This window comes from Homarus americanus, unplaced genomic scaffold (assembly GCF_018991925.1).
Source record: "Homarus americanus isolate GMGI-L3 unplaced genomic scaffold, GMGI_Hamer_2.0 scaffold56241, whole genome shotgun sequence".
Classification (NCBI taxonomy): Eukaryota; Metazoa; Arthropoda; class Malacostraca; order Decapoda; family Nephropidae; genus Homarus; species Homarus americanus.
This window is the reverse complement of record NW_024740202.1, coordinates 980,306-1,003,290: the sequence shown is the minus strand read 5'-3', so window position 1 is coordinate 1,003,290 and position 22,985 is coordinate 980,306. Positions and strand designations below refer to the sequence as shown.

The following is a 22,985-nucleotide window of genomic DNA, read 5'->3' as shown; positions in this document are numbered from 1 at the left end:
TTACCTTGTAAAGTTTGTCCTTAAACAGGGCATTACATTAATATCTGACACATTCTTACTGTTTGAATATTTAAATAACTAGTTTTCAGTGCTACAGGTGAAGCCCTGAAGATTGAACTATGGAACAATACAATGTGCTAACAGATTTTGTATGACCATACAAGATTTATGTGGGGTAATGCTCGAGACTTGTTTGACCAACATCACTTTCTGCTGTGAGGCGACAGATGGACTTCTTCAGAGCTTGAGTCACTTGCTGCAGCTACCGCGGCATATGTCTCTTGTGTCCTCAATGTGTGATGTCTCTCGTGCATAGATGAACAAACGCCACCTTCTTCATAAAATATTTTGATGAAGGAGAGAATGGTGTTATGACACGGGGCATCTCTGTGCTGAAATTCCCTTCCGAATGATGTCTGACTTTCAACAACAGAGACATACAGAATTTAATATAGAGTCGTACAATATTCATCAGTGTTGGCACATCATAATGTTCCGTAGTTCAAGTCTTCACGGCTTCACCTGTAACACGGTAAATAATTATTTAATTATACAGACAATAAGAATGTGTCTTTTAGTGACAGTTGGAAACATTACATTAATATTACCTGTTCAACTGCGGCTCCAAAACTTCCTATATGCACCTCCCCACAAGGAACCTCCTGATGGCAATAAAAAGTTTGATTTCTGTAAAAAAAGTCTTCAGAACTTTTCATGATAGTTTTTTAATTGGATTGTTCAACCATTACATTAGTTAGTGTGTAAAACTGTTTGTCAATATTTCTTCCTATATTTCTAAAAGCAACAATACAGAATAATTTAGAAATTTAATACAAAAGCTCTATTAAACAGTGGCACAAATAGGTTTCCCAAAAAACAAATCATATTTCACAAGCATGGTGAAGAGAACATGACAATAAAAAACTTGACAAAAGTTTCTTATAATTCTTCTGAAGTATTTGTGATACAGTACAAGTTCCTGTAATCAAAGTAGATTAAATCATTGATGATTCTATTTCATCCATACAAACTGACCATAACTTTACATCATGTAAGAAAATACTTTGGCTACGGTAGGTTTGGCAAGAGGGAAAAAGTACAAAACTTTAACCACTTGCTACATAAGAACAAAAGCCCATGTTAAAATGGATTAAGAAAACTGAGGCACTAATATGTACAGAACTGAAGCCACTTACGGTGTCTGATCCTGTTTTATCTAACACAAATGGTAAACGATCGAGTGAGCTTTAGTCCTAATAGACCCTGACCTGGGATTGGGTGTCCTGTCCTAATGGGCCTCAGTCCTAGGGGATCTTACTCCTAAGGGAACCCAATTCTAATGGTTAGGTTATGTTCAAATAGGACTGAGAACCATAGGACCTATGACTCCAGTAACGTACCCCTCATTCTTAATAGGGATATACTGAACTAACAAGTGCTTACTTCAGATGCAGTTACTAAGAGCCATTATATAAAAAACATTGATCCTTATTTGCAGGATAATATACTAACAGATTCATTTATATTGAGGACAAAATAATACTCACAGGCTCTTGAACTGTATCTGTACATGTGCCACCACTGGTTTAAATCCAAGTTAGACTATAAGTGATACATGCTCAGCTACTGTACATTCTTTACATGTCCAGTACCTGCCGACAGAGAAAGTCCGAGATGTTAGTGACCGTCTGAACCTCTAGTAAGCTTACAGGTTATGAACACAATAAATTACAAAGTTATGTTCCAAGTAAATGATACTACAGCTTTGATTACCTTAATAGGTAGACTGCTAAGTTTGGGTTGCCGCACACTGTGTTAAACCTAGCCTCTCAATGACTGTTTTCACCTTACCATGGTGTTTATCTTGAAACTGTTGAGAAACTTTGTCAAATATACTTGCAGCTGGACTCTTATCCACAACAGATAAGCTGTGACCTAAAATTATGTTGCTAAACAATGTCATCAATCATTATAAAAATCCTAAATACAATGCAATGTTCAACAAAAGTCAATAGTGTCCTGAAAAAAAATTAAGAAAAATCTGAGTTAATCCTTCCTATACATATTCTGAAACATCTACACAATTGACAGCTCAATGAGCAAAAATATCAGCAATGATTATAATGCAAGATATCATAATTATTGGGCATATGAACTATATTAGAAGACAGTCTAATCCTTGCATGCAAGGTGCTGGGTGTGCTATTAAAACTACAGTACACATTCAGCTGGTCCCTCAACTCTGCAAAACCTGAGCTACCTTGCTTACTCCTGACCAAGACACTACCATCACGAAAAACACACAACACTGACGGTTATAATGACTACTGCTGCATGAACCATCATGCAAATGAACACCTAAGGTGATAAATACACCTACTTTAACAATCGGTCCAGGATAAATATACTCACCTGATCACTAAACTACCTGTTACTGGATATTGTTTCATTCATATCTATATAACCACACTCTAGACCATTACAGGTGGATCTTGCTGCAACTACTTTCCCATTAACACTAGAAGCCAAAGAATTTTGTTCTTGTTTCATTAACTTTTTTTTTTTTTTACACATAAATAACCTTTTCCTCACTAGACAACACCAACCTCTGCTCTATCTACCCCAACATGTCTCCTGGCACAACACCTAAACTAATAAACAAAACAAAAATACAAACTGTAAATAATAAGATTGATCAAGGTTAAGTACATAATCAGGTATATATAACATGACATCACTGAGAATAACACCAATACTGTATCTGCTGGGTTCATGTTCCAGGCGTTGGGGCACTGATGTGTAACCAAGTGATTTTTAATAAATGTTTTGTACAGTACCATTATAACTAAATGAATGTTTAAACAATATATAATGTGTAATAAGAGAGATTGTAACACCATTATTATGTCAAATTTCAAATGACTAAAATCACACAAAAAATAGCCACTCAAACAGCATGAATAACATATCAGTCTCAAAGGAGGAGCACATCCATGAAAGAACTAAAAAACAAATTATAAATAGAGAAAAGTCAAGCATATTCCAAAAGTATCCAAAAGCCATATAGTACAGGTACTTATAAAAGTGAACCTTATAATAAATTAATGAGTGAAGGATAAAATCATATTTATGGCTGAATAGAAGAGTCAAGTGACCTTCAATACCACCCACCAAACAAATCCCTGAGAGAGATTGCCTTATTCAGGGGACTTTCTGAGTTCTTGAGGTAGGTACACAGCCCATGAGATCAGCACAAGGCTATAGAAACAGCTATTCATCTAGTCAAAACATATTTATGAAGAAAGTTATGACCTTGACTTGGTGACTATTCTGAACACCAGAAAGCCAAAAGTTACACGGAGATAAACTTGAACTCCCGAGTCGTAAACATGAGAGTCAGACGAGATATCTTCCATTTTCCTGCCAATAACAAAGCCTATCAAGGGAGAAAGAAAGAATGCCAAGTCACACAAACCTCTCCCTCAGCTATAAAATAGGATTTCATAATTCAATCTTTTGTTTTATGGCCTATGAGTCATTCAGGATGTGACCTGCACAATCCTAACCGGTTAGGAAGGGGTGTAGTAGAAAGTTTCACGTCAGGAAAGATACTGTACTTAAGGCAACCCAGTAAGTGTTCACTTAAGGTGTTATTAAGTATGGTACTTGTTATTGCCTCAGTCTAATACAAGATTCATAACTCACAACAACCCCTTCAATCAATATACTGTGCATACATAGTACTTGTAATTAAATATATCTAGAAACACAAAAAGCTCAGTACAGTAGACTATGTCATGTATAATACTGTACTAGTGTTAAGAGAGATGAGGAAAATATATATTTACTAATTACAAATGACGAAAGAGTTCTCGTAAGAAGCCGAGACTAGAAAGAAATACTGAGATACAATATTCCCAACAAAAATCTAAAGGTTCTCTTTATGTTCTGAGATTGAAAAAAAAAAGAAGCCAAGATTAAAATCTCTAAGAGTTTTGAAAACAGATCCATGAACTCTCTTAACCTTCTAACTGCTCCTGTCCCCTATCAGGGATCAAGATGTGTGCGCCAATTTTTCAAACACTTGGTGCTCCCGAGGCCTTAGCCACTCACGAACCAATGTCCCAAGCCACCCACACATTATAAAAGTACAAGATTTTATAGTATTCTAATAGTGGTGAAATGTGTGTGCCTTTTTCAGTATAATGACTATAGTAAAATATATCCCCATATAACAATATACTACACTAATTAGTCTTTTAAATAATTGTTGAAGAAAAGTAAAGCTACCCATATAATTTAGTCATAGAAAATTGATGCATATGTCCTGTCGCCTCCAGTCCACATCCCACCACTACCAATACCCTCGTTCCCGCCGGGAGGGAGGGTAGTGGCCTGGAGTCCGGGCCCCCCACCCCAGTATGGGACATCCCACGCTAAATCACTTCACTCCTCTGTGGCACACTATTCAACTTTTATACCCTGTATTTATTTATTCTCATTCATATGTAAGTGTTGTTATGTTCATTATTGTATTTTGAGAACTATGAATATCCTCAAAATATGCAAACGAGGATGAATCCCATTGACACAATGAGCAGTTAAAGGGTTAAAGCACGGAGATCAATAGACCACCAGACTTCCATAATGTCACACACAAAAGTCAATAAACAAGCAAGGAATGGTTTCCCAAGACATTTACTGCTCAGGGAATGTTTTATGTGGAATTAGAGTAACATGTCAGTGGAGAGAGACACACCTTTTGTCACATGAAAGTTCCATCAGAAAGAAATTGTAATGGAAAATAATCACCTAAATAAAGGATCCAAAGTCCCCCCAAATTCACTAATTCAGCAACTTTGTATATTGAAGAAAAATAGTGATAATAAAGGTTACAAGTCAGAATAATGAAATTAAAATACAAAGGTAAAGAATATCTAGTGACATTTATCAGAACCCATCCCATTAACCTTTAAATGGTGGCTAAGGATTTCCCAATTACCCCAATATGTTAAAAATGTCCACTGATGATGGCTGCCATCCATAGAACTAACTTCCACTGATAATGTCTCACTTGAGCTTCAACTGAGAGAGATAAGAGTGTCACTGAAAATGGTGAAACTTAGATAAAGAAACAAAAGGCCATATACCATTTATCAACGCAATGTATTGTAATTTAATATAAAGAGGCTAAACAATCTATGCTTATCATTTGATAAAATAGTGAAGTTCAAATTGTTCAAAGGTACAGTCAAGAAGAGAAGTTCGTCTGTATGTTATGAAACAGGTGATCTGGTAACACTGTATGGGGATTACTTGACAGATATGCTTTATGATGTGTTATGCTTAGTTGGTTAAGTGCTCTAGAATATATTGTTTGAAGTTCTCTTATGTTTATTTGTGTTAAGCCAATTCTGTTACTTGAAGCTTTACTCATTCTTAATATGTAATTCCTCTTTATTGTGTTCATTACAGATCTATGGCTACTGATGTTGAATAAAGCCTCCCAGTGCTTCCCTTCATAACACTTTATATGGCTAGTTATTTAAGATTTACGATTGGAAATTGCCTAAGAATATATTTTAGTGTATAACTAATTAGTATCAATATGTAAAATGTGGAGAAATAATGTTATTGAGAAATATATGACATTGCTGCTGGATGATTATAATGGGAACCAGACATATGGGATTAATTGACCTCTGATGCCAACAAGTATTTTTCATGCTTTAGGATGCATTCATTATAAAGCAATGTCATACATTTCTTAATAACCTTTTTTCAAACATTTTACATATTGATACTAAATCTTAAATAACTAAAATCACTGGCCATTTAAAGCATATCTGTCAACTCTTCTCCTACAGTGTTACCAGATCACCTGCCTCATATCATGCAGACAAAAATCATTGTAATGAAGACCTTTAAGAAAAATTTCATGCCAAAGTTTTTGGGGGAAGATAAAAACTTAACTTCAGGGGGGAATTAGTAAAGAATTATAAGGATAACGATCTCCTTGAAGCTTCTTGTGTACCACTGAAATTAAGGAAGAGAAAACAGACTTTCAGGAAGGAGTGTAGTCACTAGAACACAGCTCACAGGAGACAGTGAAGAACTCTGTCAGGAATGAGGACAACAATACTATCTGTTAGTTTTAAGGAAACAAATTTTATCCAAGAAATTTCCTCATGAAATAAAACCCTATCTCAAAGCAAATCTGCCACAGTCAAGTTAGGATCAATGCACATCCATCTACCAACTTTGGAAAAAGAAGAAAAAGAAATAGTAAATACAAAAGTCTCTTCAGAAACTTATATTAATAAGACATCATCATATGAAATTTGAATTCCATTGTGAATAATAAAATCCTGATGTTCTTTCCAAGATTAATTGACTTTTATCCCATGATGGATGCACTGTACTGTGTATGTCAAGGTTGGAACTGTAATCTTTTATTTCAGAGGGAAGTAAAACATTCAATAGCTATGGGTTCATTCTGGTGCACCTATTGACTTGGCAGGTTTTGAGCCAACCACTGAGCAAAGGCTAAAGCTAGATTAAAACAACTTTGTTTGACTGGACATGAAGTAGTTTATAAAGCCTTGCATTTATATAATCAAACCATGAACCTGCCCTTAAGAAAATAGACAGCTCCCTGAACAAGGCAAGATTTATCTGCAGTATTGTGTCGGTCGTCTCACAGGTCACTTGACGGATGACCCACAGGCCATAAAATCCGCTCTGCAAGATACTACTGGATGTAGACGTTCAAGTACAGCTCTAAGATCATCTGTTGATAAGTGTCAACCACATACAGCCAGGTGAGTGACTCATTCACCACTGTAGTATTTTACCAAGTTCTGAATTTCAGTTACTGGTCAGACGAATTCCAGTCCTATTAAGACCAAAACTAACCTTACCTAAAAATTAGGATTGGGGCCCAAAACTAAAGACCCCAATCCCATCAATTAGGTCTGGTTAGGTTTGTACCATTTAGGACTGGAGTCCATTTGACCTGCAATCAGCATATATACAGTATTAAACTCTTGGCCTTATGCATATTCAGTCAGTATTAATATGCTACAGTAAATTCTTTGCTTTTACAAATTCTTGGTCACTTCATCACTGTGTACCCCGACTTTTCCTATAACAGCTGCAACTGCCTCCATATACCTTGGCTAATACTAAATCATATGAATATCATACAGGCATATATACAGAATATCCCATAAATCTGGCCTCATAGTGTTTCAACATTGTTAATAAGTGTTATAACTGTAGACCATGCAATTTGTTTTATCTTTGGAATTGATTTTATATATATATATACTTTTTGTGTGTATATTTTTGATAAGCAGTAATAAAAAAGTAATTACACATTCCAAGGAAATGTAGAACTGGTCCTGTCATGGATGGTGGGCATGAGTCAGTTGGTGTGTTTTTCCCTACAGCTTACCCAAAACATGAAATAAAAGAATCTCATACTTCCAGTGATAAAAACAATATTACATGGCATACAATTTGAACATCACACTGATGTTATGGTAACACACTATGGAGCCAGATGACTGGGACAAACTATAATCCTGATACATACACAATAAAATAAGTTACAACAGCATCAGTTTTTTAGATCACTTACTGCACATGTTCTGAATAAACAAACATGTCCATTGTTAAATGTTAGATTTGTATCCATTTTTGGTCAACATAAGTATTACCTCACTAAAAAACAAAAACTATGTGTTGAACATGGTCATTACTAACTCAGTCTAGTAATGACCCATGGCTGCTACTGGAGCTTTTGGAAGATTTTGACGAAGATTTCTTCTTGCTTTTGCTTCCACTCCGTTTTGCTAAAGAGGACGTAGAGTTATTTGTGGAGGTAGAGTCAGCGGGAGACGTGGTGTTAGAGTGGTCGTTATCCCACGACGAAGCCAGCTGTCCGTCGTCCAGACCGTCTATGTCCACGTGGATGTCCTCTGTATCGCCCAGACCACGACTGGTTGAATCTGCTGCCCGGGTTGTAGTCTCTGTGCTGGACCCATTGAGCACCTAAAATTTTATATTAAACAACTCACTACAGTATACAAAAAATGGCTCTACAAGACAAATTTATGTCTTCCTTACAATGACAAAGCCATTCATGGAAGCCTGTGAACTTAGCTGTGGTGTTCATAATGTACACAGTTTTACTGTGGCTTCATTAATACATGTGCCCAACACATGGGTACAGTACTGTACAGTAATATCTTTGTTAGCCGGAATCCCTCAAACCCGGAACTCTCCGATAGCCGAAATTGAAATTTTCCCGGAAAATCCCGAGAAATTTTGCCGATACCCGGAAAACTCCGGGGATGAGGGATTTTTTCCGGCTTTGAGAGAGTTGTCTCGTTACCCGGAAATCTCTCATTCCCGTAAGTATTGTGCACCAAATGTTCCGGCTAATGGGGATATCACTGTATTGTACTAATAGAGCCTGTGGCAGCAAATACAATCCAGTATTGATAATCCATTTTGTACAGAACATGCTGAAGGATCACACCCTCATGTATTATCCTTGTATCAATTCACTTTTTTAACAAATTTAAAGTGATTCTGTTGGTCAATACTGTACAATAAATATCATCTTTGGAAGTTTTGTTCTGGGAAAACACAGCAGATGGTGAATCTTTACTTTACAAAATTGTTTAACCTTTAATGGTGTCCTGGGACACTAGGAGTCTATTGGTAGCGAATGCTGTTATGTGCCCAAAACTGTTCCACGAGGCCATGTTTCCCACAGTAACACACTTCTAACTCAAAAGTGAGTGATCAATGTACAAATAATATCTCCGTTAACTGGAATCCCTCTTAACTGGAACTCTCCGATAGCTGGAATTGAAATTTTCTGACGGTCACATTTTTTGGAAAATTTTAAGAAAATTTTCCCAGTGCTGTACTCGGAAAATTCCAGAAAATCCCAGTACAGTATGGTGAATTTTTTCCGGCTTTGAGAGAAGAAATCATGCATCATTCTGGAAAATTCTGGTACCTTGAAAAATTCTGGGGCTGGGGAATTTCTTTCTGGGTTCAAGAGATGATGTAATGTGCAATTTCTGGAACTTCCAAAAAAAAATCCCCGAGTACCCGGAAAATTCCAGGGATGAGGGATTTTTTCCCGGCTTTGAGAGAGTCGTCTCATTATCCGGAAATCTTGCATTCCTGGAGGTGCTCTGCATCAATTGTTCCAGCTAACGGTGATATCTATCACCGTATCGTGTATATAGTGTGATAAGAAGGAAAATAGTGAAGGTGTTGTGAAGTTGTACTAACACAGTGTGTATGTGTGTGTGTCAAGTGGAATCCTACCATATCCGACCTTACCTTATTTTGCACTCGGTTCTCACCCAGATGCATGGTAATTCCCAAAGGGGTGATGAAACTCAATGACTCTCTGACATCTACGACTCAGCACGAACCATAGGCGGTGAGTAGCGATAATTATGTATTTTGCTATTCACTAACATATATTTCTCACATTTCACAGGACTAGAATGTTAATTTTATGATTTCCATTTCTTGCCCAACTAATGCATTTGTGGAGAGAAACTTTCTCAGGTTTATTAGAATTTTAATTAAGGGTAAATATGAAAGAAATAAGCTGTCAACACAGCTTCAGAAAAATCTAATTAGGTTGACATTTACAGATCAGGAGAGATACTTGCCTATCCTCACTTACACTGGTGCACACTGCAGCTTCAGACAACCTCAAATAATATATTTATGATGACTATATTCTTAACAGGCTTACACCAAATGAAAGCTTGACCCTAACATTTGGAAGTAAGAAGTGAAAATTGTCTAAAATGCTCCCATATCTGATATTAACAGCAATATTCATCAAGTGATCAGTAGCTAAGAAGTCCACACATGATGCTCCGTTGTGGACATCTAAGAGAAAACACGCCAAGGAGAAAAAAAGAAAAGAAGGTTTATAAGCCTACTACAGTACATACCTGATCTCTGACAGCTTGCCTCTGTTCATTACTGTGTTGAGGACACCGCAAGGAACGAGTGCACATTTTATGTGTGTGTTCAGATATGACCCCACAAATTTGCTTCAGCATGGCACGCTTCTCCTCTGTTGTTCCTGATGCCAATGTACTTTCAACACTGCTACTTGATGATACACTATCAGACTTAATCTGCAAGTTGATTAAAATCATTACCTATAGAGTATATACTGGTATAAATATATAAATAGAGTCCAGTACTGTATATAGACAGTACAACCTTGATAAATTGGACTAATTGGGGCAGACCCCAAACCATAAAATGAGAAAGTTCGAAAAAAGCGAATCTATTGGGGTCCGGACATAACCCTGCTTAACCGGACTGTTTTGTACCGTAAAATATTTACCCATAGTACAAATAGTAGAAGTGCTTCTCCAGGTGTAGTGGGTTGAAGTGTGCCACCAACCAAGGCTGCCCAATCATACTCGCCCGTGGCGAGTAAAAAATCCTTACAGTGAGTCAGATTAAATATCATGATTCCATCAGGTGAGTGATAATTTTGTGTCATACAAAAATGAAGGCTACTTTGTAAGTTGATCTTACGATTTTAATAGGTTTAATAATGAAAAATTCTTCACTCTGCATTAGAATGCATGAGTATTGATTAATATTCCTCTGCTGACTCACAGAGGCACCACCAAGACAGGAAAAGATGGTGAGTGGACATGTAGTAATTAATATTGTACACTAGGAATAAATGTAGATTATTACAGAAAAAATGTCAACCCTGGTTGCAAGTTCAACACACATTCAACCACAGAAAAATGGTAAGATTTGGGGTAATATAATTCAAACAAAGGAGACGGTAATCCTCCCGGGAAGACGATCACGTATTGCACCATCCATGACACACACTTCCCACACTCCATCACCACCAGACGTATCCATTTAGTGAGCCACTGTTTCTGTCATTAAGAGTTTTAAAAGATATCCCCACACATTTTGAAAACAATTATGGGCTAGTGGAAATTTCTGTGGGCCAACAGAAAATAATCACTAAAAGTTCATGTAAATGAGTGTAGGTAGTGAGGTGTAGTGCACTGGTGATGGGAATGAATGCGGGACTCAGATTGAGGCACCTGCCGTATGACACCCACGCACGTACGAACACAAACCGTTCGGACTGATTTACGAACTTTTAAAATTATTTCCATTAAACAAAGGGGCAGTCTGGAGCAACTCGGAGAGTCCGAAAAAAGCGAATTACGATATACTTAATTACTTTGAACAAATTATTATTAATATTATGATTATTAATACAATTTCGCCCCCTAGGCCCCGATGTGGGCCAGTGACCTGTTCCCGGGTGGGCTAATTCTGTATAAAGAAAAAAAAGAAAAAAAGAAAAGGTTGGAGAGAAGTGAAGATAACCAACTCTGCTTTAATAAGATCTTTCATTATCATTTATCCGAGATCGTTTGTGTGAGGGTTCGTGGAAGACTTACCTTTGCATTCTTAGATCTACGAGGGGAGTTCTTGTCACGTTTCTTGCGTTTACGGTCGCTGACCCAGTCGTCGTCGTCGTCGTCGTCGCTCCCTCCGGTGTGGTTGTGTGTGTTTTCTTTGGTCGAGTTCTGAATACGTCTACTAGCTATACGTGAAGAGTTTCTGCCCATCCCCATACACTTCTCAAGGTGTGGTGCAAATCTGTATATTGGATAAATTCACAAATATCATAGAATGTGGACTGTGAGGACATTATATGAAGATGGTAAGTATGCAAATGTTTGTATGGAAATTAAAAGATTAAAGTGGGACATTCTGGGAGTAAGTGAAATAAGATGGACAGGTTCAAGTAGCATTAGTGTAGATTCTTACTTCATATATTCAGGTGGTGAAAAACATGAGAGGTGTTGGTATTATTGTAAACCACAAGTTGAGTAGTATAGTGCAAAGGGATATTGAGCAGTGTCAGGTAGAGTTTTGTTCATCAAGTTTAATGTTTAACTCATGGACTTAGTAATAATACAGGTGTATGCACCAACAAATGATAGTGAGGGTGAAGTATTAAATGTTTTTATGAAGATTTAAAAAAGCAAAAGACATTTATAAAGTTTATTGAATGTCTGATTACAACGGGTGATTTTAATGCAAAATTTGGGAAAGGGAAAGAGGCACCAGAAGCAGGACCACATGGGTTGGGTGATAGAAATGAGAGAAGAGAATTAGTAATTGAGTTTTGTAAAGAAAACAAGATGACAATTGCAAATATGTGGTTTGAACAACACCCTAGGCACTGTACCTCAATACAGTATGTGGATCTCACCCCAAGACAATGTAAACAACATACACTGTATCCTCGTTAATATGGATCATTATAATACAGGGTACAGATTTTGGCTTAATTCATATACAGGGTATATATTTTTTTAAATGAATTAAATGATTTTAATATGGAAAGAGTTCGAAAATAAACCCTAAATAAAAATTATGGTAGGCAACAGGCAACTTAAACAAGTGGAAAACTTTGTGTACATGGTAAGTAACGTCAGCTGTGATGGCAGATGTACGGAAGAATAAAAAACACACAAAAAATAGGGCCAGCACAAACAGCATTTAATAATCTAAAAGACCTAATGAAAAGAGACATTAAATTCAGTATGAGAAAAAGGCTGCTGAAAGGCTTTATACAGCAAGGACTGATGTATGGGTCAGAAGCGTGGACACTTTCAGCAGAGGTTTGGGGTCTTTAAATGTGATGTTATAGGTGAATGCTATGAATAAGCTACATTGACAGGAAAACAAATGAAGAAGTACTAAGATTAACAAAAAAATTCTCAAGAAATATTTTGAAAAGAATAATGAGATACTGAGATACTTTGGCCATGTACTTAGGGAATAATAACAAAAATGTTAATGGGCAAAGATAAGGGTAGGAGGGCCAGAGGCAGGGGATGGATGAGTGAAATTAAAAACTGAGTCCCCAGAGATACAAAACCTTAGAGGATTGGTAAAAAGAGTCATGAGTAGAGTACTGGGATCATCAACCCTCAGAGAAGAGGATGGTACAGTGCTCTGATTGATTGAATGGAGTTGTACTTTTATTTGGCCAAGCTTGTTGCTGGTGCTCAGTAATCTTGCCAACTTGTCATTAAAGTGGTTCAAATATTTATGATACCAAGTTCCTGAGGCTAGGTTAGGTTAAGTTTGCTTGAGAAAACATGAGTCATTAAACTGATGTAGATAACAGAGAGAATTATACTTTATACCGTTGATGTTGTCCAGACCACAAACAAGACCACTCATAATTTTAATCTTTGTCGATCACGTGAATATTAGGCTGGTTAAGCTGGGGGGGTGGGGGGGAGGCAAAATTCCAGATGAGTCCTTCGAGGCTAATCTCCAGGGGACCCATGAAGGATAAAACAGTGAATGGTCTTGTTTACTATCTGGACAACATCACTGGTGTTTATGCCTTACTGTACCTTGATGCTGCCAGGTTCCTCGAGCAGCTTGGGCAAATACACTCATGCTGCTTCTTAATGGGTGCCTGGCCAAACACATCTAGCCCCTCAGCATTCACCTGCAAGATATTCCTAATTTAATAATACTTAATCAAACAAACAGTACACCTCAGGAACATTGAAAACATGATCAAATTTATTTATCTCACACAACCACACTTTTTAACTAATGATCATTTCACTAAACCTGAAGAAGAGAACTGAGGTAGATAAATAAACTTGAAAAACAGGACGATCATTATAATCACCTATAGAGGGATCACCACTCTTTAACTACATCCCAACATGCTTGAATCTTTAGTTATTATTTTTTTAAACCACTGTCCATTCTGAATATATAACAAGAGCAATATTTCTGACATCACCACCACCAATTAACAACCAATTTTGACACTTCCATTGGTCAGTTATGATTACCTGATGGAAGCTTTTGAACCTAACCTAATCTAAGTTTATATCATCTAGCGCTTCATTTATTTTACTGTATTTGGGAGGAAGAAGAGGAGGTAACTCTCCATACCCTCCTAACTTTACCTGCAAAAATTTGTGTTCTTCTTCCACTGTGCCAAGTTCCAACACCATCAGCCCTGTCTTGACACTCTGGTGAATCTCAAACACAACATCTGTGGCACAAATGTAATAAAACTCACATCAAAAAAGCCATTTAATACTGTACATCATTTGCAGCCAAATTGTATATTACAGAACAAACTAACTCAACTCAAAACCTATTGATAATGAAAATAACTTACAGCCTCTGTGTCCAACACTGTAGATATATTATCTCTCATATCCTTCCTGTCCAACACAGCCCATAAACAAATAAACATAAACATCATCCATCATTTTTCATATACAGTTTATCTAAGGAAAAACTGAACTAATAGATAAATACACTTTAAGAAATTAAAAGAGGAAGACTCTAAAGCTGTAATGCATAAAGGAAATTTTTAAAGTACATTACATTCTGCTGACAAAAAGTTCTATATACTGTACAGTATACAGGGTAGGGTATACTATTGTATATATATATATATATATATATATATATATATATATATATATATATATATATATATATATATATATATATATATATATATATATATATATATATATATATATATATATATATATATATATATATATATATAATGTATATATTCTACAGGGAAAAGTTCTAGTACATACTGTGTGTTCTACAGAGGGAAATTTTTACATGTATGTTCAAGAGAGAAAAAGTTCTGTAAGTGTATTCTACAAAGATAGGAAGTCCGATAAAGATTTTCAACAGAGGAAAAGACCTCCTAGGTGGGGTCAGCAGAACTGAAAAGCTCAACGACTAACTTAAAATGGTATCATCCAGAAGCTCTTGTGAGATCATCTGGGCCACAGCTTCGAGGGTCTCCGGTGAAGCAAGTGGCGAGAGAATGTTTCCATCTACTCCCACACGGCCGCCGCCACCGCCACCTCCAGCTTGAACCATCCAGCCACCAGTACTTGTTACCTACAACACCAGTACAGTACAGTACAGTACACCATTAAGACCAGTCTTTATAGCAGTATCAGCCACCTCTATGAATATCAATCCTGACTGACTGCCTGATGGACTGGCTGAGAGAGAGAAATATATCTGACCAGCTAACACTCAAGTCTTGGTCTTCTTCACTCTCACACATGATGAGACGTAAGATAACATACTATTGTACTCTGGGAAAATGGAGGTGCAAAATGCCAGTGATAATCCTCCAAATAAAGGCCAATTCTAATGCTCTGATGAACGTGTAATCTGTACACCCACAGTAAGGATTTCAATAATGTATTTCTTCAATAAATACTGTACAAATAATAAAATGGAATTCACGATACAAGAGATGACTAAATGTTATCACCTGCACATACCCAAAGAGTTTAAAAACATCAATAAACTGAGTCATGCTCGACAGGAGAAGCACGACAACCAACCACAGACATACAGTAAATCATGCGCGTCTCAGGAGTAAGCAATCTAAGGGACACCGGCTTACTCACAGCATAACCATAATAAATAAGTAGTACTGTATTGTCATGTATAAGTAAAAGATCCAAATATAATGATAATACACAAATCACATGTTTCACTACTAAACAAAGAATATATATAAAAACAACTTGGTAATACTCGTACAGGGGACAATCTCTTGACACAGATAAAATTACATAAATAAAACATCAATTTATCAACCAATATCAAAGTGGACTAACTAACAGTACACTAACTACCGGAAGCACCTAACATGGCACTAGTCTAACAAGCTATTCCAGTGACACCATCAACTTACTTGTTCTCTGTGGCTTGGTTTGGTCATCCCCTTCCCTACACCACTTCCTCTGCAACCCTTCCCACCCCCACCTCCTCCACCTCTTCCTCCTCCCCCTCCTCCTCCTCCTCCTCCTCCCCCTCCCCCAGCTCCTCCACCTCCACTTCGGGATGACCAAACTTCACTTTGTCCTCGTGTGCGCACCGTACTGTAAGGCAAACACTTGGGTTACACATGATGGCCGCTCACTGAAATATAAAAATTAATGTATATCATCAGCTGCTTACTGACACTCACCTCTACACATACACAGGATAAACACAGCTAATTATTGTATCAACTAATTTCTGCACACTTTTGGCTTCCTTTAGTACAATCAAAGAAGTTGATAGCAGATGAATAGCTGCAAAATAGACACAGTGTTTTAACTTGAACAGATTTAAATTTATCAAACAAAGAAAAAGGAATAATTTTTTTTTGACATGACATCATGACTCACTCAACAACATGACATCATGATTCACTTAACAACATGACATCATGACTCACTCAACAACATGACATCATGACTCACTCAACAACATGACATCATGTGTAATAATTGTTTATCAGACCACAGCTTACAGCCCAGAGAAGAACAGCACATATAGCAGTGACTGGAAGCACAGGTGTGTACAGCCTCGTAAGTTGACCCATCCTTCATAATTTAAGTGAGATTAAGACCTAACCCAAGAGAGGTCACGGTCACAATGAACCAGAATTCTCACCGCCGCATCATTAGCTAACCTGGCGACATGACCGTGTACACCTGTGACCTGGCCAAACACACCCAGATTAGTGACGACATCTTCCGGCTTGTCATCGCCAATATAAGGAGCCTGCAGCTCCTTCCACAGATCATTAGCATTATCATATTTAGAACAGGGAAGGGGCAGACAGCACCTTCCCAGAGACAGAAACAGATGAAGACAGACAGGAAGAGACAGAACTCAGAAGAAGACAGGAGTCACGCTCGTCATGAGTTGAGGTAGGCAGGGAGACTTCCCTCCCCAGCACCGAGCCCCTAGCTAGCAGAGTCCCCCACAGGAGAATTAGTCCAGCACTCTCTTCAGCAGCACCTGTAGACATTCCCCACCTTCTGGGCCTGCCTCAGGTCACACGTGAGTCATTGTCAGAGTGATCCATAGGGTGAGTTACTTATGGTGGGAAGTGTATCTATTTCACGTTTGTGTCCGAGAGTCATTGTCTAGTAATGTGTCCATGCTATTGAGTTAACTAATAAATAGTTGTACTTAGAATTGTTGAAAAGCAGATTCCCCTAACTTGTTATACTGGTGGCATTAAACCCACGCCCTCCCTCGCTGAGCCATTACACCTGGCACGTCTCTCCCTTTATTTAATTCAGTTTGAGTATCGTTTAACCGTGTGCGGTAAGGAGCCCCGAGTACTACAGCGTGAAAAGTGTCCCAGTGTTTCCTCTTAACAACTCAAGTGTCTGTGCCTCATTTTTGTATGTGCAAATTTTTACTAGCATAACACTCCCCCTAGAATATGTTCAATGCTTGATATAATTTGTCAGTGTCTCCCGTGATTTGTAACGGTCTGCATTTTAAGCGTCGGTCAGTACTACATGTACCCATTGTGTTTCAGTGATAGAAGCTGTGTCTATATTATCTGCTTTAACCTAACATGTCTTATAACCTACATCCTCCTCCGTCCTAATCCCCACCTCACCCTCCTTACCCTTCCATCCCCGCCCCACCCCACCCGGCGCGTCTGTCAACTTCACTCCCCGAACCGGCCTAATGAGAACATTGTCGCGACGGAAACCATAGTTGCCAAACATTGAAGTAATGTATAAAGTAAATATATATATATTTTTTTTTACGGATGAACTTCCAACTAAGTGCATATTTATATTGACCTTTCATGATAAATATTTAAAATTTTCTAACATCCTCTCTGAAGTGCTAATGCCTTGAAATCATTTGAATTTTGATAGTTCAGACACTTAACATTATTTTAGACAATAACAGGTCTGCTTACCAATTGTGAACACATTTAGTTTGAATTCTATGAACCAATCAGTTATTAGTATAGAAAAGGGGCGTGGCTTATGGGCCAGATTAGCGTGGAAATACTATAAGTTGCCTGTTCTTTCACTAAACAATACCTGCATTGTATATTTAATTAAATTTCAATCAAATACCCTGTACACATACTCGTAAATAGCTTAATAATGTATAAATTAAATAGTATAGTAATATAAATTTTACACTGCAATGTTTCCATAAAATAAGAAATACGTATGAAGGTCATGGGAGTGTGTGTGTGTGTGTGAACTTGGCAGGTCACCAAGTTAGACTGTCCTGTAGTCACCTGACCGTATTCTTAGTGAAACGATTGACAAATAGCAATGCAGCATTTTTTTCTCACTTATTTATTTGTATTATATTTATTCAATCTTCACATTTACAGAGGAATACATTAGACTACCAAGGGATAGAGACGCCACACTAATCCGCGGATACTCAAAATTCAATGCCGTAGTTGGCGAAATTGTATAGAGTAAAAACCGTGGATACCCATAATCCACAGATGGGAAATCCGTGGTTGGCAAGGGTCTACAGTACTCTACCTGTACTGTATTGCAAAATTACATACAGTACTGTACACATAAATGCAATGATCATAAAACTGCGGTCTGACTAATTACCCAAATGAACCCAAATGTAGCTGCAATGAAGTCAAATAATGGTCCTACATGAATAAATCGGGCTGTGAATCACTTCTCGACTAGTATTTGGTGTCACGAAGTCACAAAAAATTGGTAAACTTAATTTAATCTGAGTTAGGTTAGGTTAGATCAGGTAAGGTACATGCACTCGATCTATTAAGTCAGATTAAATTAAGTTTAAAAATTTTTTGTGACTTCGTGACACCAAATACTAGTCGAGAAGTGATTGGCAGTCCGATTTATTCATGTAACATAAATCTGATGAAACTATTGGAACCCTATTAATATTTGGCTGCTAGTGGTATATAGCACAGGTACATTATCAGCTTGAAAGTGAGGAAGATTTTTATATTTTGCATTCAGAGTAAAAAAAAAATTATTGTTTATACCTTTAGTTGTTTAAAATCCCATTAGAGTAATGTTATATAAACAGAACCATTAAAAATATTGTTAAGTGGTGCCTCGAGTCTACTGGTTTTTTTTATGGTGGTCTTAGAGTGAATAATATTGTTGTGGTGTTGCTTGAAGCCCTAACACATCCTCACTCTTGACTGAGGTGACTGTGGCCATTAATGAAGATATTATTAAAATCAGTTGGTGATGATAACATGAGGAGGACAGGGTTAACATGAGAGCCCCGTAGGACACACCCAAGCCACTAGGTCCTCACTATAACTTAAGATAAATCCTTCATATTATAATACCACCGTGATTTAAACTTTTCCATTTATATACAAAATATAAATTTATTCCTGAAATAAAGTTTATATAATTATTAAGACTGTGTGGATCAGCCTCAAGTGACTGGTGAGAGACTTAACGACTCGTTGGTTATGGTGTAGAGTAACTCACCTTAATGATGTACTTCAACAATAATGGTGAGAAAATATCAACACTTTTTGACACTCTTCCTCAACCCTGAAGAAAACAATGTCTTTAATCCGGATCACATAAACGCTATGTCAATCTCGTTTTCATCAACATTTCTTTAAATAATAATGGCGTTTTTATTATATTTAACATCTTTCGTTATTTATATATTAAAATTTAACTATATTAAAGCTAATAGCATTAAGGGGACTTTAGTTATATATATTATAGTATGTTTAATAAAATGGAAATACTGTCACCTTTGCTTGTTTACAAACTGTGTGTGTGTGTGTGTGTGTGTGTGTGTGCGTGTGTGTGTGTGTTGTTACGACCGTGTCGTAGTTTTCTATTATTTTTTTATAACATGCTTCAATGTTGTTCCATATTATTCCTGTAATGATGTGTTATATTTACTATTATATCATCTAGTCACCTTACCCTGTGCTGTTAAGGTTTTAACTGTCATTATTTGTTCAAGCCCATCTTATTTCTTTATTTAGTATTGTAACCAGCATTCTCTGTTCTCTAACGACCATCTGCATCGTTAAACGACCCACCGGCGGGTCGCGTGGCGGGAGCCGACCTTATATATAGGACCCACCAACTGACTTGAGTTAGTTCAGTTCTGTTGTCATACAGTACACATCCTTTGTGTGTCATTTGTTACTTAAACTTAATTTATTTGTGTTGTTCCTGTCGCCACCAATGTGGTATATCTATGTGAGTACCTATTTATGTCTCTGTTTGTGTCCATCAGTATTTGCTTAGTTGTATTCAAGTAATTCAGTGTTGTTTCACGTTAGTTAATTTCAGTGATAGTTTTTATGTTTATGCAGTGTTAACGTAATCCAATGCTTTATTTTTATTCTTTTGAGGTTTCGATGTTTTGTATCACTTGTGTCTTAAAAGTTTCGATGGTGAATCAATTTGTTGTGACAGCCTACGAGGCTCTTTATTGTGTTGATATTTAATCAATAAAATTCTTAAAGGATTACTTTATTTATTTTTATTCGTATATTTTATTTCACTTTTTGTTTGGTTACGCCTAGAACCTGGATATTAAAGTAAATTAAGAGACGGCGTAACAGTGTGCGTGTGTGTGTGTGTAATAATAATAATAATAATAATAATAATTAACGGTTTATTGAAAGAGCTTGGCAGCCAGAAGGCTGAAAATATACAGTTACATATTTGGGGAATGGGTTACGAATTACAAATAATATACAAGTAACATAAGTGATACAATTAAGACATATAATAACTAGATGGGGAAAAGCTCAAACTACAGTTCATTTCAACATAGTGACAGTGTAAGGAGCAGTGCTTACTGGGAGTGAATACACTGGTTTATTACAAGTTATTGATAATTTTTACAATGGTTGGGACTGGGCTGTTCTTATAGCGATCAGTTCGTGCACGTATGGGCTGGATGCGGTTGTGGTGTCGAACAGCAATTCTCGGGCTAGGGATCTCAGGTGGTAGTAGGAGCCGGTATCGAGGATGGTGTAGAAGCATCTTACCAAATTTGCAGATGAGGTCGTGGTGATGGTCAGTGAGAGTCGAAAGTGTCAGTGTGTTGAGCGCTTCTTGATATATGGAGTAGGAAGGGGAAAGAATAATCTTGCATGCCTTCTTTTGCACTTTTTCTAGGTGTTTACGTTGTGGCATTTAGGGAGGAAGACCAGGTAGGGGAGGCATAGGTGAGCTTGGGAAGTATGAATGTTGTGTAAACACTGAGGAGCTCGGGTGCAGGAACTCCGAGGGACTTAGAGTCGGCGGAGGAGGTGGAGACGGAAACTGGAGGATTTGACAACTTCACTGACGTGTGGTTTCCAATTTAGTTTGTTGTCTATGGTGACGCCGAGGAGCTTCGTGGAATCTACAACCTGGAGTGTGTTCGGACCTAGGGTAATGGAAGGAGGTGGGACAATGTCGGAGGAGAGGTTGATGTGCATAACCATGGTCTTGGTATGGTTGATGGTGACATGGTCGTTGGTGGCCTAGTTTTGGAGACTGTTCAATAAATCCTGATGGGCGGTATAGTTGGGAGCAGATTTGTTGACGCTGATCCCAATGGTGGAATCGTCGACATATTTCCAGCGAGCAGGGGTTTCTCTTAGGGCATCATTGATGAGCATAAGGAAGCAGAGTGGTCCCATCTTGGTGCCTTGGGGGACGCCACAGGTGTGTGTGTGTGTGTACGGTAAACTGGTTCCTGCTGCCTGTTCCATAAGCAACTGGTATGTAGCACCGGATAAACAGCCTCTGATGGGTTGATTCACGAATGAGACACACACACACACACACACACACACACACACTACTACTTTGCTGTCACTGGGAATCGAGTATGTGATCATCCAGCTAAATGATCCAATGATATGAGATATTATAGAGGGGAAGCTTAATGCAATTTTTCAAGAGAATCCTGCAAATGGTGACACAAGCACCAAATGTGGCATGGTAGTTCTCTAATGGTTATTAGTCTGGTCAAGTCTGCCTCAGTGGCCATTTGGAAATCCAAGATGGCGGCCATTTTTTCAAGATGGCTGCCAAATTGACCTTCGAAAGATGATTTTTTTTATAGAAATTGATGTAGTTGGTCAACCTAAATGATCTTAGTGTCGATATGTATGTTTTCAAGCATGCTCAGATGATTTTTTTCTATTTCTGATACTCTCAGATATATATTTGTCTTATTTATGACTGGTTTTATGTACTGGTCTTATGTTTCTTCCAACTAGGTGAGGGTAGCATGCAGAGGGTCTCGGCAGGTGAGGGAGTGATTGTCGGGCACTACCAGGGCACACTGGTGACACCACTGCTGTGCAACCCAGCATGGGGTTCAGTGTCAGCTGAGAAAAAGCATGTCATACTGCAACAGCTTAGTTGTTAATGAATGGGACTGATATTGACTTGCAATATCTGTCAAGACGGCCGTTGACACCAACTGCCCTTGACAACCATTCACTGCCAACTCTCCTAGGGAGGACACCACATATGATATGGATCCCTCCCTCAGACCTAATACGTTCAAAAGCTGTCTTGAACTTATCAAGAAGCCGTGGTCCAGCCGTCATTGTGGGCCAGCCGTCACTGTGGGCCAGCCGTCACTGTGGGCAAACAAACACATTAAGAGGTGTGAGGTAAGAGCTGTACGTATCGGTCGCCTCAAGTTAAAGTTTAAAGATTCAATTGAATATAAAGTGTATGGTACAGTCCCTGGTGGATGCCTGTCATAACCCGCGTAGTTAACAGTAAACACCACAGCTGCCTTAACCTAACGGCACCTCACTTAACCGCACCTCAACGGCACCTCACTTAACCGCACCTCAACATCTTGCTTGAGGTAGGAGTTGTAGCCCATATCGTGACCAGCCTTGTGTGTGTGACGTTAAGAGGATTCATGTTATACACAGACCCGGTTCTCCAGTAAATATTAATGGAGAGCTGGACCCAGAAGTGAAGGCAGTCCATGAAAAGACAACAAGCCCCGACCCCCACTGTATGGCGAGACGGGTCTAGAAATTTTAGGTGGGTGAAGCAACAAGGCTCCCT

At 37.9% G+C, this 22,985-nt stretch overlaps 1 protein-coding gene across 2 annotated transcripts; it reads right to left on the bottom strand.

Moving 5' to 3' along the window:
- Positions 1–706: 706 nt before the first annotated feature.
- LOC121875291 (ataxin-7-like protein 3) lies at positions 707–19,496 on the bottom strand. Of its 2 annotated transcripts, none has more exons than XM_042379758.1 (7): positions 19,410–19,496; positions 14,868–15,027; positions 14,055–14,143; positions 13,482–13,579; positions 11,502–11,703; positions 9,999–10,187; positions 707–8,055 (listed from the first exon to the last, which is right to left on the bottom strand). In XM_042379758.1, exons 2-7 carry the CDS (start codon positions 15,004–15,006, stop codon positions 7,768–7,770), a joined length of 1,005 nt encoding a protein of 334 aa, XP_042235692.1. In that variant the 5' UTR covers positions 15,007–15,027; positions 19,410–19,496; the 3' UTR covers positions 707–7,767. The 2 variants fall into 2 exon arrangements, with proteins under 2 accessions (XP_042235692.1, XP_042235691.1); XM_042379757.1 differs by lacking the exon at positions 19,410–19,496 and adding an exon at positions 15,842–15,914.
- Positions 19,497–22,985: the final 3,489 nt, after the last annotated feature.

Coding starts and splice junctions, on each gene's coding strand:
- LOC121875291 (XM_042379757.1), bottom strand. CDS start 15,868: ATGACCAAACCAAGCCACAGAGAACAA. Junction 13,580..14,054: donor AAGAACACAAATTTTTGCAG/GTAAAGTTAGGA, acceptor AATATCTTGCAG/GTGAATGCTGAGGGGCTAGA. Junction 11,704..13,481: donor AGGAACCTGGCAGCATCAAG/GTACAGTAAGGC, acceptor TCCAATATACAG/ATTTGCACCACACCTTGAGA.